At 43.3% G+C, this 13741-nt stretch overlaps 2 protein-coding genes across 3 annotated transcripts; one reads left to right on the forward strand and one right to left on the reverse strand.

Moving 5' to 3' along the window:
• Window positions 1–728: 728 nt before the first annotated feature.
• MILR1 (mast cell immunoglobulin like receptor 1) lies at window positions 729–6441 on the forward strand. Its single transcript, XM_030961800.1, has 8 exons — window positions 729–762; window positions 855–899; window positions 1731–2018; window positions 2268–2552; window positions 3048–3161; window positions 3595–3684; window positions 4516–4578; window positions 6389–6441. The coding sequence occupies exons 1-8, from the start codon at window positions 729–731 to the stop codon at window positions 6439–6441; spliced, it is 972 nt and encodes a 323-aa protein (XP_030817660.1).
• POLG2 (DNA polymerase gamma 2, accessory subunit) lies at window positions 4309–12158 on the reverse strand. 2 transcript variants are annotated; one of them, XM_030961798.1, is made up of 9 exons: window positions 11642–12158; window positions 11117–11264; window positions 10877–10982; window positions 10315–10488; window positions 9189–9329; window positions 8266–8346; window positions 7591–7691; window positions 6567–6704; window positions 4309–4356 (listed from the first exon to the last, which is right to left on the reverse strand). In XM_030961798.1, exons 1-9 carry the CDS (start codon window positions 12141–12143, stop codon window positions 4317–4319), a joined length of 1431 nt encoding a protein of 476 aa, XP_030817658.1. In that variant the 5' UTR covers window positions 12144–12158; the 3' UTR covers window positions 4309–4316. The 2 variants fall into 2 exon arrangements, with proteins under 2 accessions (XP_030817658.1, XP_030817659.1); XM_030961799.1 differs by lacking the exon at window positions 4309–4356 and having other exon boundaries at window positions 6503–6704.
• Between the last annotated feature and the right edge of the window lie 1583 nt (window positions 12159–13741).

Consider the following 13741-nt stretch of genomic DNA (forward strand, 5'->3'; position numbering starts at 1 on the left):
TACCCAAAAGGTGAAAGGTGGGGGTTGGTCCTTCCTCCCAAGCAGCAAGTGACAGGACAAGAGAAATCAGCCTCAAGTTGCACTGGAGGTTTAGATTGAATATTAGGAAACATTTATTCATGGAAAAGGTTAGACATTGGCACAGGCTGCCCTGAGAAGTGGTGGAGTCAGCTGGAGGGATTTAAAGACATGGAGATGCCTTTAAATGGGGACAGGGTTTAGTGGTTGCCTTGGCAGTGCTGGGGGAATGGTTGAACTCGATGCTCTTAGAGGCCTTTTCCACCCTCAGTGAGTCCCTGGTTCTGAACTGCAGGATGGCTCTACCACACAGCTCAGGGGAGAAACTGCTGCTCACATCAGCCACAGCTCAGGACAGCTGGACACAACACCTACCTGTGTCCCAAACTGCTGCACAACTCAGCCACAGCTCAGGACAGCAGGACACAACATCTGCCTGTGTCCCAAACTGCTGCACAACATCTGCCTGTGTCCCAAACTGCTGTTCCCCACCCCACTGCTCCTCTCTGCCCTCTCCTCTGCCTGCCATAGGCTAAATGTATGTGAAATATGACAAAATTCTCCACAGAAACATGAGTAAAGATCAGCACTGATCAGCACAGTTTCCATATTTAGAACTTCCTCAAGCCCTAGAGCCACTCCTCCATCTCCTTCAGAAGAAAGATCTCTGTCATGTAACTGCACCAGCTCTCTTGCCCAGTATCCAGAAAATGTTTTTTCTCACAATTCTGCTGTTTTCCTACTGTAAGCTAAGGACATGTTTCTTTCATATTACAAATCTTTCTAAAGCAGAACCATTGTTTCTTGACTGAAAGCTTTTCTTTTTCTTCTCTTAGCTCAAATGTCTCAACAGATACAGAAAACTACTGCAAATGGCAAAGGTAGGTTCTCTTGTTGATTTTGAGGTATGTGCTGAGATTGACTGTTAGCCAAAAAAAAAAATGGGGGAGGAATTTAAAAATGCCAAAAAATTTCATGCCAAATTAAATCTTTTGCCTCTCTGGACAGTGAGTCAGTTTAAAAGTTTCTATACAAAGTTAACCATCTCTTTGCTGACCTGTATGTAAAGTCAAAATTGCTTTAACTTGTTAAAACATTTTTCCCCCATGGAAATGTTATAATTTATTTTAGTCATGACTAGTTCAGTACCATTTTCTATGGAAAGACAGGTTTTCATTGCATATTCATTTGTATAAGATCATGAAAGGAAACAAATTTGAGAGACCATCAAGGCCCTTACTGCTACTATTCATATGTTCAATCTACTTACACAAGGTTAGTTCTGTCTGTTAACAGACACAAATAAAATACTGCTTTTGCTTTCAGGGTCACATGCTACCTCTCAACTAATTTATAAGGTTACTTTCTCCTACAATTAATACTCCACAATATTTGATTTAATCTTTTATACTTCTATTATTTTAATTGCTGCTGTAATTCAAAAGTATCGTTGTTGGTTCATCTGAACACATCTGTGGGATTTGTGTGGCTGTGCCTCTTTTGCATGAACACAGGCACTGTTCATCATGTGTGAAGCTGCATTCTGGCTTTGAAAAGTTATTGAGTTGCCTGCTATCAGAGGTGGAGAAAGTATAATGGGCCATTTCAACACAAATAAGCATAGCTTTGTTGTCAACATATTTTGGGACAAATCTGGGGCTTTCTTGGGTCATAGGTGTGGTCAACTCACTCAGAAGTTTTTTTCTTTCCAGAGATGGTGTCCAATCCCAAGCTGGAAGTGGTTCAGGGGACTTTGAATGTGATGATGAAGCAGAATGTGACCGTCTCCTGCCTCTCTGAGCCTGGATCTCCACCTGTCAGATACACACTGTTCAAGCACAACCAGCAGGTATCTGCTTTAAACAGGTCAGACTTGAGCCCTGCACTGTTCACCCTGACCATCAGCTCTGCCAGCGATGTGGGGGAATACAAGTGCAAAGCTGAGTATAACAACTCCAGTGGTGGAAAATACAGCAACAGCCTCAACTTCACCCTCTTAGGTATGTCTTGCTGTACCCCTTCCCAGCCCTGGTTATTGCAGGGGCACACAGCCATCTCTTTTCTTGACTGAGGAGCTGAATTTTGCTGCTGTTCTTTACCTCAGGAGCCGGCAGCGCTCTCCCACCTGGCTCACGACCCCTCCATCCTCCATGCCCAGCTCTTTTGCCAGTGTTATCACTTCACTCCAAGTCTTGCCTGGAGCTTGTCCTGTACTCTCTGATTCAGACTCTTCAGTTTTCTTTCTACAGAGCCAATTTCCAAGCCAGTGCTGAGCTCACCCACCTCTCAGGCAAAGAAAGGCCAGAACGTGACCCTGTCCTGTTTCTCGGAGAACGGATCCCTTCCCATCACGTATCTATTCTTCAAAGGAACACAAAACATTTCTCCCCAAAAGACAATGCAGAAGAGGAAAGCAGCTGTGATTTTTCTATTTATCAATTCCCTTAGTGACTTTGGAACCTATAAATGCAAAGCTAATAACAGTTTTCCCAATATTACAAAATACAGCAACGCTTTCAACTTTACATTAGCAGGTATGAATGAAAAGAGGTTACTACTGCTGACAAACTGGGATCACACAAAATTCAGAATGTTGTAACTATGCAACTGTTTAGATATTTTGATCCTGCAATGTGATGTTCAAAATATAATTTTTTAAATTAAAAAAATTGAGGTTTTAAAATTAATGCAAAACCATAGAATTCCATGCATCCTAGATAGAAGTTTGAAGGGACAATGAGGGATGTCTGTAAAAGACTCACTTTTACAGGAAACCCCTGGTCCACCTTGGAGAGAGTCTGGTTTCATTTTTCTCTCTGCTCCCATAAAAGAGCTTAAGTGGCACCAGCAAGCTGCCTTCCTTCTGCTGGGGCACAGAGCCCTTGGGACTCTCATGAACAGTTACAGTAACCCCAGTTAATTTAAAAGCTGAAAGAAATTTTAAGTCTTGATTTCAATTTACAGAAAATACTTAAAATATGAAACAACACTTCATTGCATAAACATATTTTTTTTCTTCTTTTTGGCAGAAGAGAGAAGCCATTCTCAGCCCCTGATAATTTCTCTTGGGCTGATCCTGCTACTACTTATAATAGGACTTGCTCTGGCAATTCCATTTTTCCTAATTCCTTTGTATAAAGCAAGTGAGTTATTTGAATGTCTGTTTCTTTTTCCAAAGGTCACTTATGTTGTCAATATATTTCAGTGTGTAAAGATCATGTTTTCAGTAGAGTAGCTCCTGGTATTTTATCATGTTGTTCAATCTCCTCTGAAGCAGCACCAGCAGCTTAATAAGACTTTGACAAGGCCAAATCTCTGAGCTGTGTTTTAGATGAAAGATCTGGGGTGGGGGAGGCAAAGCAACAGCTAATGTGATACACAAAAAACACTGGAAGGAATCTGACCTCACTGGAAAGGGAAATTATTAAAATGCCCTCGGTTAAAGAATAATTTTGTTTGTGAAAACAATATTACCTGAGATCTCCAAATATTAAAAAATACATTGAAACTGTTTATTTCTAAGAAATATATATAAATACACACACATAACACACCTTTTTCTTTTACAATTTGCAGAAAAATTTAAGTCTACCAGGCCCTCAATTGGCCTTACTTCAACAGTGAATGCAGAGGAGTGTGAAAATGAAGTCATATACTCGGAGATTGGTAAGTTCCTGTCACCCCCTGCAGTCAGGCAGGTTTCTTCAGGTACTGGAAGGGGACATCTACTGACCCTCCTGGCAGAGGCATTATCTGAAATCCCTCAGAACCCATATCTGGCATCATCTGACAGCCATGCAGCCAAAACTGCAGCTGGTTAAATACTGAGGTTTTAATAAAAAAGGGCGTAATGGCCATTTACTAACAGACAATAGTGAGCTCTATGAAGCTGTAGCAAAATCAAACTTGCATAGCTCCTGCATTCTGTTCAAAATTGTTCAGTACTTTAGTTATTTTTTCAATCCTTCTTAAGTTTGGCAAGATTCAAAATAAATTCAAGCTGAAATTTTGAAGTGACAACAAAGCAACTGACCTATGTTAACACATTTTAGTGCTTGAATTGCAGAAAACACACAAGAATGAAGACATTACCTGACAGCCACAATGCTCTGAACTTGCACATTTCTACATTTGCCCTGAATGTGAATGCCTCTTTGCAAGGGGAATAAGAACCCCCCAAACAAACCAATAGCAAAGGCATTGTTTCAAATTTCTAGATATCAAAATGGAGAAACTGCCTCCAAACAAACCTGCCTTCCTGTTCATGCAGTAGGTAGAGCTCTCCCTGCCCTGCTGGGTCAGCTCAGTGCTGTGCTGCTGCTTGTGCCAGGTCTCAGCCTGCAAGGACAGTGAGAAGAGCTCTGATAAAGCCCATGGATACTCCATGATTTCTATTCAGTATGGAATCTCACTGCTTTGTTTCAAAATTACAGAAAAAAATGTCTGATTCAAGTTGTTTGTAATTGAGTTAACTGCTGTTCATCATCTTTAAACCAGAGCCTGTTAGACCAGAAGAAGAATACATCAACTTCTCCGTTATTAGAAGGGAAGAGGAAAAAGGTGAAAACCTCAAGCTATAATATTGGAATATCTGATGCACACAAATATGTTTTGAGGGAACTTTGCTGGGTGGAGGCAGGGCTTAAATACTTGCAATTGCTTATGAAATTGCTTAGTTACTATGGAAAAACTAAAATAGCTTTAAAACTGTTTCGAGGGAGGGGGGGAAGAAGAAGGAAAAACGCCAACAAACCATCCTATGGCAAATTCAACAGCCTCACTAGGAAACCACACAGATGTCATTAGTAACCACATGGCTGATGTAATGTTAATTCTTCTTCTGTGTATCTGTAGCAAGAAAGCAGCTATGAATTATGTTATTCTGGCTTTTAGCAGGGAAGAGGGCATGTGGTACAGTCTATTCAAAGGTCCTCATCAGAGACTGTGTACCAGGTATGACTTTTTTTCTGATTAACTTAATTACATACTTTTAAAGAATTTTTCAGCCCCCAAATGTGCTAAGTTCCAGCAAGCTACATACAAAGACATGATATTAGGTACCAATTTCCTGGCCTAATCAGTTTGTAGACAGACAGTGTAGCTCACTTTTGAGGCAAAATCTCTGAGCCATAGCATCAAGGATTTCAACTTATGAGAAAAAGCAAACAGATAAAACTTAGAATGACATGCAAAGCTTTCACACAGATTTAAGTTCCTGACCATAAAGTAGAAACTGGACTGTTCGCAGACGTAAGATAACCAAAAGGCTTTTGTCTAGTGTAACAAAAAAAGGAAAAACATCCCTCTTAGGCACTAGAGGATCTGTATTTGGCCTCTATGTACCTGCAAGGATGGCAATTTCTCAGTTCAACAGTATTTCAGCTCTCAGAGTAGGGATAGGTTGCTAAAATTAATTTTGGGACAGCTGATTTAAAAATAAATTCTGTATCCTGCTACCAGCTGTTTCTAAGATGTTGCTGGGTTGCTTTAACACCATTCCATAGCCAGCTTATTTAGAATTCCATAAGTTCAGTAAGTCATATTATGCTAACATTGATTATATCTAGCATAAGCAATTATTACTGCTGTTAAAAAGAACTCATTTAGAGTTAAATTAGCACCATGTCAGCAGAAGAAGATTTTAAGGCAAGTTCTTATGTTTCATGACACTGATGACTATCAGAGGCCATGGGCCTTGCTGCACTTTATACAAGGACTGAACAAGTTGTACAGGCACTGGAAATCTAGAAAAGATCAGAAATACACAGTTCTGTATCTCTGTAAACTCTTGTATCTGATTTTAACCACTGTGCTTAGGTACAGGAAAAATGCAATCACACATTAGTCTTTTTCCACCATTTTGTACATACAGATATTTTGTCCACAGAAAATACCGGTTAAAAATATTTAAATCTGTTATTCTGTTACTCTTGGTAATATATTTCTGATTTTATGTTTATCAAGTGCAAGATGAAGTAGCTTACATGTTTAAGAACTGAAGCCATGTGACTAAAATACATTCCTAAAAAGATACCTGTTAATTATAAATCTATTCCTGCCATTCCATCAAACATCAGTGGTGGCTCATGTAGCACTGGGAGACTTTGCTGACACCCAACATAAAAATTATAAAAGAACATAAATGCAGAGAAAAGATACCGATATTATTAAAATATTTAAGATTTGGAAGTCTTTTATATAAAATACCATTTTCCAGCAAAGATCACAATTGTGTCAGCAATACAGAGGAAAGCTGAATTTTTCGTTTAGGGTGGAGCACTTTCAGTATGATATTAAAACCAAAAACATGAACAAGAATATGGTTAGCCTTGCTAATAAGGGACAAGTTTTTCTCTTCCCTTTTTCCAAGGCAACCTGGAAGACCCAGATTTGACAGAAAACAGATGCAACACCAAGTTTTAGCAGAACTGTTTGCAGAGAAACCACTGAGTCCGTGCAATGCTGAAACCAGTTCAGGCAAAGTTGTCTAAGAAAATCCTTTTATTCAACAAGTTTAAGTTTACACATTTTTGGCTGATGTAACATACTTAGTTAGAAAGTCCTTCAGCCTGGAAATGTGCATCATTTCCTTCATGGTTGTGTCTCTGCTTCTCAGCTGGACCACTCCATTCTCTAGAGTGCCATCACTTATCAAGACCATGAAGGGAATACTCATCTCATCGTACCTGCAGAGAGAAGAACCCACCTGTTACTGTTTTTGGTGCATGGAAAAAATCAGATAATTTACATACAAATGACCATAAACTGTACATATTTAGTTTTGCTGTATTGCACTAAGTCTGGTGTGACACCTCCAGTTTTCTTGTTGCCATTCCTTGCTTTCCTGATTACATGTCTTCAAATTACTTGGCTACTTTAGTATATAAAAAGAATCTTATTTAGTAACCTATTAAAAGAGTATTTTTCTACAAGCAGAATTTATCTTTGTTTTACTGCACATGAACAAGAGGTTGCATTTCTTTTCTGTCAGAAAAAACACACATCACTATGCTCAAGATGCTTTGACATGAGGAGCCATATGCCCCACATCTACTCATGATTAACAAATCATAATGAAGCCCCAAATGGAATAACTGTTTTTATGTCCACAAACAATTCCATCACATCACTAATGGCAGTGGTTCCAGATTTGGAAGAACTGTCAAGTTCAAGACTAGACACAGTGGGTTGTTTGAAAGAGTGCTTAAGAATGAAACACAGAACCAGACCAGATGCAAAAATGGGGGTGAGGGTGGGAAACAGTTCTGCGAGCTGACAATTCATCTGAAGAAATTTGTTTTCTAAATGAGAGTTTTTAAAAGGTATTTCACAGTTCCAGGGAAATAACAGTAACATGTGAAAGGCTTCTACTTCAATTAATTTTAAAAATCAGCTGATATATGCTTTTCATAATAAAACTACTTGAACCCAAGTCTGTAGTTCGGGATCCACACCTTCAGTCAGTAACTGCACTCAATGACTTCCTACTGAAAAAAGAAATATTCACAGCAGTCCACAGAACGTTATCTTTGACCTTCATGGCTTAATTTACAAAAGACTGTTTGTCCTTACTTTGTATAAAGATGTTCCAGAGACACGTGCACAGTTTCCAGATAACCTGGCCATACAGAAATTCCACTTTCTGTCAGTTCATTGAACAATCCTTGACAAACCTGTGTTCATTTAAAAACAAAAGTTAAAAGACAGACTTTGAGGGCTGAGACTGTACAAAGAAACCATTAAAACTCTTAACAAGTGTGGTATTAACATTCCTAGCTAGTGTTTATTTGCTGGCTGAAATAATCTCAAATCAGAAAGCAGCCTGGCAGTTCTGTCTCCACTTCTGTTTAAAAACATGCCAGTGTAAGTTTCCTCCCTTCCACAGGGACTTCATGACTGACTTAAATGAAAACTTTTAAAAAATCCTTCTGACTGTGCAACTCATGTATTAAGATAATTCTGAAAGATTAAGCTGAGAGGGATGGTGTTATTAATTTTCCTTAATTTTGCATGAAACAAGCATCAGCTGGACAAAGACAATTTGTCCACACAAGGAACTGCCTGCAGTGAATTCCTTTGGCTGTGACCCACAAGCTGCAGAGTAGGAGCACCATGAACTCTGCACAACCAGCAATCTCCAGGAGTCAAAGCAGCAGCACGATTTTCCTCAACATAAACAGTGTCTGAACTGTAACACATTACATGGAGAGTCAATGCTCAAAATTAAAATACTCTCTTACAACATACCTGCCTCAGCTCTGTTGTTGGACCTTTTCCTACATCCAAGGCCACTTTGAGGGGTGCTAAGCAAGGATGAAGCTTAAGTACCTAATAAATTTACAAAAACCAACAGATTACTAAACATATCATGCAATTCTAAACAGAAGTAGGAAATAGCAAATTTTTAGAAATTAAATTAAGGTTCTAAACATACAAAAATTTTCTTACAGCACAAAATCTTGCATTAGAAGTAAGCTGTATTTTATGCAATGAGCACACAGCCCAGCTACACTCACATGGCAGAAATTACTCTATTTTGGCTGAGCTCCAGAAAAGAGATGAAGATTTGCTAGCAGAGTTCCATCATCTTGAATGGAGCCAGAGTGATGAGAGCCAGTCCAGCATGGACTGGCCAGCCCAGCAGGCAGCTCCCATCCAGTCTACTGCCTGTTCTTAAAGCCCAAACATCTGCCTGGGTACCAGGCACTGACAGCCAGCACCCCAACTCCAGAAAACAGAGGAAAAGTGGGGAGAATGATGGTCCTTGGGGAGATGCCCCATTGCCACCTGGGACTCACTTTCTCTACTCTTCTCAGCCACTTTCCAATGCTGGTGGAAAAGACAAATTGCTCTTTCCCACAGTCTGCAGCTACATTCCAATTTCTCTTAACTCCATCACTTGCATGGCAAGATCATATCTACTGATCAGAGAGAAGGGTGAAACAGGAAAAGGGGACCTCAGAATGAGAAAAATTGCTTATGTGGGTGACAGGGGCCACAGGGGCTGTGCCAAGGGGCCAGCCTGGTGCTGCCAGTGAAAGGGTTGAGTCTGCACCCATTGGGAAGGGATCAGGATGGCCACGTGGAAAAGGAAACATTGCCATGCTTGAATTTACCATATTGTCTAGGGGGGTTGTACTTATTTTCTGACATTTTCTACACAAAGTTACCTTTCTCTGAGAATTTTTCTTTGCTGTTAATGGATTCTCAACTACCTGTAGAGAATCAAAGAGATAAGCTAACACTCCTCGGTCCAGATTCCCATTCACAGACAGAACATGAGGGATGACATTCTTCCTTCCATCTCGACCCTGAAGAGAAAAAACCCACGTAGGAAAACATCAAAGATTGTCCCCAAAAGCTTTTTACTTGCTTTAAATGTATAATCAGACATTGAGCTCAAGCACTCTTATTTCATTTAAAATACAAACATTTATTTAAAACATTACCAGCAATCTTAGCAGTGCATCTGTAACCAGGTAAGGCTGTAACAGTGGGGAAAGCAGGTCAGGGCAGGATGGGATTTGTTTCTTGCTCTGCCACTTTGATCATAAATTTAAATCTATGGCAAATACACTTGAAACTCTGCATTTTCTTTTGGAGGTTTGTAGACTACTTCCAAGCAACCGTGAGTCCCCACATTCTGAGAAATCCCTATGTAACCCAGCTTTGCAGAAATAAACTGCAAAAGCAGGAAAGACAGGACTGTCATGAGAAGAAGGTTGCAATTTACTATAAAATACAAAGTTATTCTGGTTTTATCTGTTCAGCCTAACTCCAAACATTGCCATTTATTAGGTTTGTTCCCTCTTCAACATATTCAGTGGAGACATTTCCTTCTGGTCCACCCCTCCCTTTTCTATAAAGCTATTTTTATAACCCATTAATTTATAAAAACTTCTACATACATGAAAGTGAACAAGCTACAGCAAGAAATAAAACCCCTCACATCTGCAGGCTCTTCTGGATGCAAACTGAACAGTGCAAAGCACAGTGTGAGTTTGTGTTTCCATTTACTCACAGATACAGGTAAAAGCTATGCCACTGACAACAGCTGTCTTGTCAATAGGGCTCATTTCTAATTTTGAAGAATTCCTTGCCAAAAAAAAAAAGCACCAAACACTATTTTATCAGCTTTGAAAATGAAGGTCTGACTGCAGAGTGTCAACTGTACTGTTCTTGCAGCAAATGAATAAAAGGCCAGCCACATGCTAAGCAACTGGATCAGCAAAGAAACCATTTCCCTCACACATGACCATCTTTATCAGGAAAAATGTTTAATACAGTAAAGCTTACAAGTAATTTCGATCTCTCTCCTGGATACAGCTGTAACAGTTCAGTATCACCAAGGTTCTTCAGCGTTTCTATTGTTTCTGTCCCCCAGGGAAAGCTATAATGTAACTTAAATCCTCTTCTGCCTTCTTCATCCTGAAAGTCACTGCTGCTGAAGTTAGACGGGCCTACAGCAAACTGAAAATAAGGGGTGTAAGAGGTGATCACTACTGCAAATCCCACAGTAACTACAAAAACCAAGTCTGCAATGCAAAATGAAGTCTGGGTCATTTTAGGACCATTTTCTGATTTTCATCAAAAGGTTTTTATTAGTTAAAGCCCAAATCTCCTGGTTGATTTATGGCATTTTCATCTCACATCACTGACAAACACAAAACATTTGTCTTTCTGCAAGTCATGTTATAAACTATCAGGTTTGTCATCAACTTCAGTAGCTTCTCAATTTCCACGAGAAATGCACCTAGAACAGGCCAGCAATGTAAGGCCATAAAACCAACCACGGTGACTATTCTCCCCAAGGCATAAAGAAGCAGGCCAAGATTCCCCGTGGTTATGCTGCTGTTACCTTTCTCCACCACTGGAGCCTCTGGCGTAGCCAGTAATCGAGCCACTGTCCTGCAGTTCTGGGAGAACTAAACCAGGCAAGCAGAGACGTGGTCCTCTCGCCTATTCTTTAAACAACAGCAAGGGCAGCAAGTTAACACCTTGGGAAATAACAAGGGAAAAGCAAGAAACAGCATTCAAAAATAATCCAGAAGTGAAACGATTTAGGTATGCTAAGGGATTAACTGCTCTATTACTCTACCTTGTAAGGTTTTTGTTGTGTTGCTCATTTCCCGATACAGAATGTTCACTTTCTGGAACAGAATGAAAGCACACTCCAACTTGAGCAAGGCCACAGGGCAGTCTTTTGTTCACCAGCTCTAAGCAGCTGACATATTGCGCCAGAACACCTACAAAAGACAAAGCCCCGTTTTTAGTGGCCACGGGAAAGTTTCTGATGTTTTAACTCTACCAAGAATAAGTTTAGCACATATTATACACGTGTTTTTGTACATGCAGTCCAACTATCTTTACTAGCATTGATGCTTTGCAAACATGGGCTCAGTAGGCTGGTTCCTCTGGACACGTTGATTTTAATGTGCTTTTCCCCGAATTACAGGCAGCGTATCTGCTGCCCACCTTTACTGGTCAGATCCTTGAAAAGCACACACAGAAGGAACATTCCCGCCGCACCAACGCAGCTGGGAAAATCCCTTAAACGCAGCTGCTTCGCTCCCAGAAGGAAACTGCGCAGGGTAGAGGCTGAGCGGAGCCGCCCGGGACCTACCGGGCAGGAGGCTCTCCCGCAGCAGCCCCGCGGCGCCCAGGACTTCATCCAGGGCCGGGCCGCTAGGGCTCTGCCCACAGCCCTGGAGGGCTTCGCGCAGCGTCTCCGGGTGCAGCAGCCGCAGCCCCTGCGCGTCCCGCAGAGCGTCGGGCGGGCCGTGGAGCGGGGCATCCACGGGGAACACCTGCTCCCGCACGGGCAGCGCCGAGTCCCACCACTGCGCCGCCAGGTTAGCGCGCAGCGCTGCGCCCAGCGGCCCGAAGCCGGGGTGGCGGCCGCTCAGGTAAGCGCTCCAGGGCAGCGGCCCCGCGCCGCCGCGTAGGAAGAGCCGCCGCCAGCACACCTCCAGCAGCTCCGCCCCGCCCGCCGCCTCGGAAGCACCGCCGCCCTCCGAGTACGGCCTCGCCGAGCACCCGGCAAGCTCCGGGACTCGCCGCCGCCTCGGCTGTGCCAGGGCAGCGCGGCCGCACAGGCGGCAGCCTTGGCGAGAACCCAGCGCCATCTTGCCGCTCCCTCACGGCGGGGCTGGAAGGGGATGGGGGGAAGTGGGGGGGTCGGGGCAGCCATTGCGCACGCGCAGCGCCCCGCGCGGGAAGTGGGGAAGGGGGGGCGGCATGGCGGCCGCGCATGCGCAGTGGAACCATCGCGGGCCGAAGGTCAGGGACCGTCCGAGGTGAATTTTCTGTCCCCCGGTTGGATCTTCTCACCTTTTGTAACCGTAATGATGCCGTCTTAGATAACTTCTACTAAAGGAATTGACGTCTTGGAGCTGAATTTTCGCGTGTTTTGTAAACATAACTAATGTGGTTAGGTAACTTCTGCAATAGAAGTTTGCTTAATAAAAGAACTCGTTTGAAACATTGGGTAAGATCACATCACACAAGTAAACATATACTGGGTAGGCGGAGAATGTGCATTAGTTAGGTGAGTTTGTGTACATTTATTGTAAAAAAGATGTAACTTTTTACCCCTTGGTGTGCTTGATAGGTGTAATCAACCTTGAGCCCCGCACAGAATAAACAATGTCTCTTTTATAAACCAAACTCGCCTCGAGAGCTCCCAACATCGGCAGCAGGGCCGCACACGCCGGGGTCACGTCTGGCCTGCCCCTGTGGGACAGGGACGGCCAGAGCTCGCCAGCAACGCGGACTGAGAGGGGGACAATGGGACAGACCCTGCCCTCGCTGTCACCCGAACACGCTGCAGCTGCACGGGCACATTCCCGGGAAAAGCCCCGCTGGAGCCACCGCGGGGCAGCGGCACGGCCGGGGCACATCAAGGCAGCAGGGAGAGCTCGGGCGGAGGCGGCACCGCGGGGCCGCTGCCAAGTGCGCGGGCGAGGCCCCGGCTCCCCGCGGCCCTGGGCTCGGCGCCGGCAGCGCAGTGGAAATTTCCATCGCGGCTGCAGCCCGAGCGGGCGGCGGGGCCGGGAGGGAGGCGGGGCTGCGGCAGGAGCCATTCCGCGGGCCGCGGCACGAAAGGCCTGCGCTGGGATAAGCCCCGCGCCGGGGCGGGCGGCGCAGCCCCCTCCCCCGGGCCCGGCGCTGACAGCCGCCTTAGTAGGGCACTGGGTCAGCGGCGGGAGCTGCTACTGCCGCCTCAACAAGAACTGCAGGCACGGTTAGTTCGAAGGCAGATTTGCCACGAGCTCGATCCTGCCAGAGTAGCACTGGCAGCAATGTCAAAGCTGCTTAGAGCTCGTTTCTTTTCATTATTTTATATGTGCAAATGTTTTATTTTCCCGCTCAGGAAGCACTGCTCCACGCAAAGAGTCGTTTGGAAAAAGTTATAAAATACAAGGAGGAAACCTCTTTCTGTGGTTTAGATTTTACACCACTGTTAAAGACTCTCATATCTCAATTTTAATGCACAGCGTATAAATGTGACATTTTTTTGGTACTAAAAAAAACCCCAACTTTACAAAACCAGCTTTTCACTGCATTTTGTTTCAGGCCATTGACATGGAAACTTGGGCATTAAGTCATACTTCAGTGATAAATAATCTACTTCCTTGTTTTTCACCCCTGGTGACACTGAGCAGTGTTCCAAAACAAACAACTGAGAAAAAAACCCCACCCCTACTCCCCCCAAAAACCCCAA

The sequence above is a fragment of the Camarhynchus parvulus genome, chromosome 18, assembly GCF_901933205.1.
Source record: "Camarhynchus parvulus chromosome 18, STF_HiC, whole genome shotgun sequence".
NCBI classification, from domain to species: domain Eukaryota; kingdom Metazoa; phylum Chordata; class Aves; order Passeriformes; family Thraupidae; genus Camarhynchus; species Camarhynchus parvulus.

Bases quoted from the DNA above. Each gene is read 5' to 3' on its own strand.
- MILR1 (XM_030961800.1), top strand. From the start codon at position 729: ATGTTTTTTCTCACAATTCTGCTGTTTTCCTACT. The intron at 763-854 runs GTAAGCTAAGGA...TTCTTCTCTTAG, and splicing joins AATTCTGCTGTTTTCCTACT to CTCAAATGTCTCAACAGATA. The intron at 3,685-4,515 runs GTAAGTTCCTGT...TCTTTAAACCAG, and splicing joins AGTCATATACTCGGAGATTG to AGCCTGTTAGACCAGAAGAA.
- POLG2 (XM_030961798.1), bottom strand. From the start codon at position 12,143: ATGGCGCTGGGTTCTCGCCAAGGCTGCCGCCTGTGCGGCCGCGCTGCC. The intron at 10,983-11,116 runs GTAGAGTAATAG...TGTTGTTTAAAG, and splicing joins CACAACAAAAACCTTACAAG to AATAGGCGAGAGGACCACGT. The intron at 4,357-6,566 runs GTATGTTACATC...CTGTCCTTGCAG, and splicing joins CTGAAGGACTTTCTAACTAA to GCTGAGACCTGGCACAAGCA.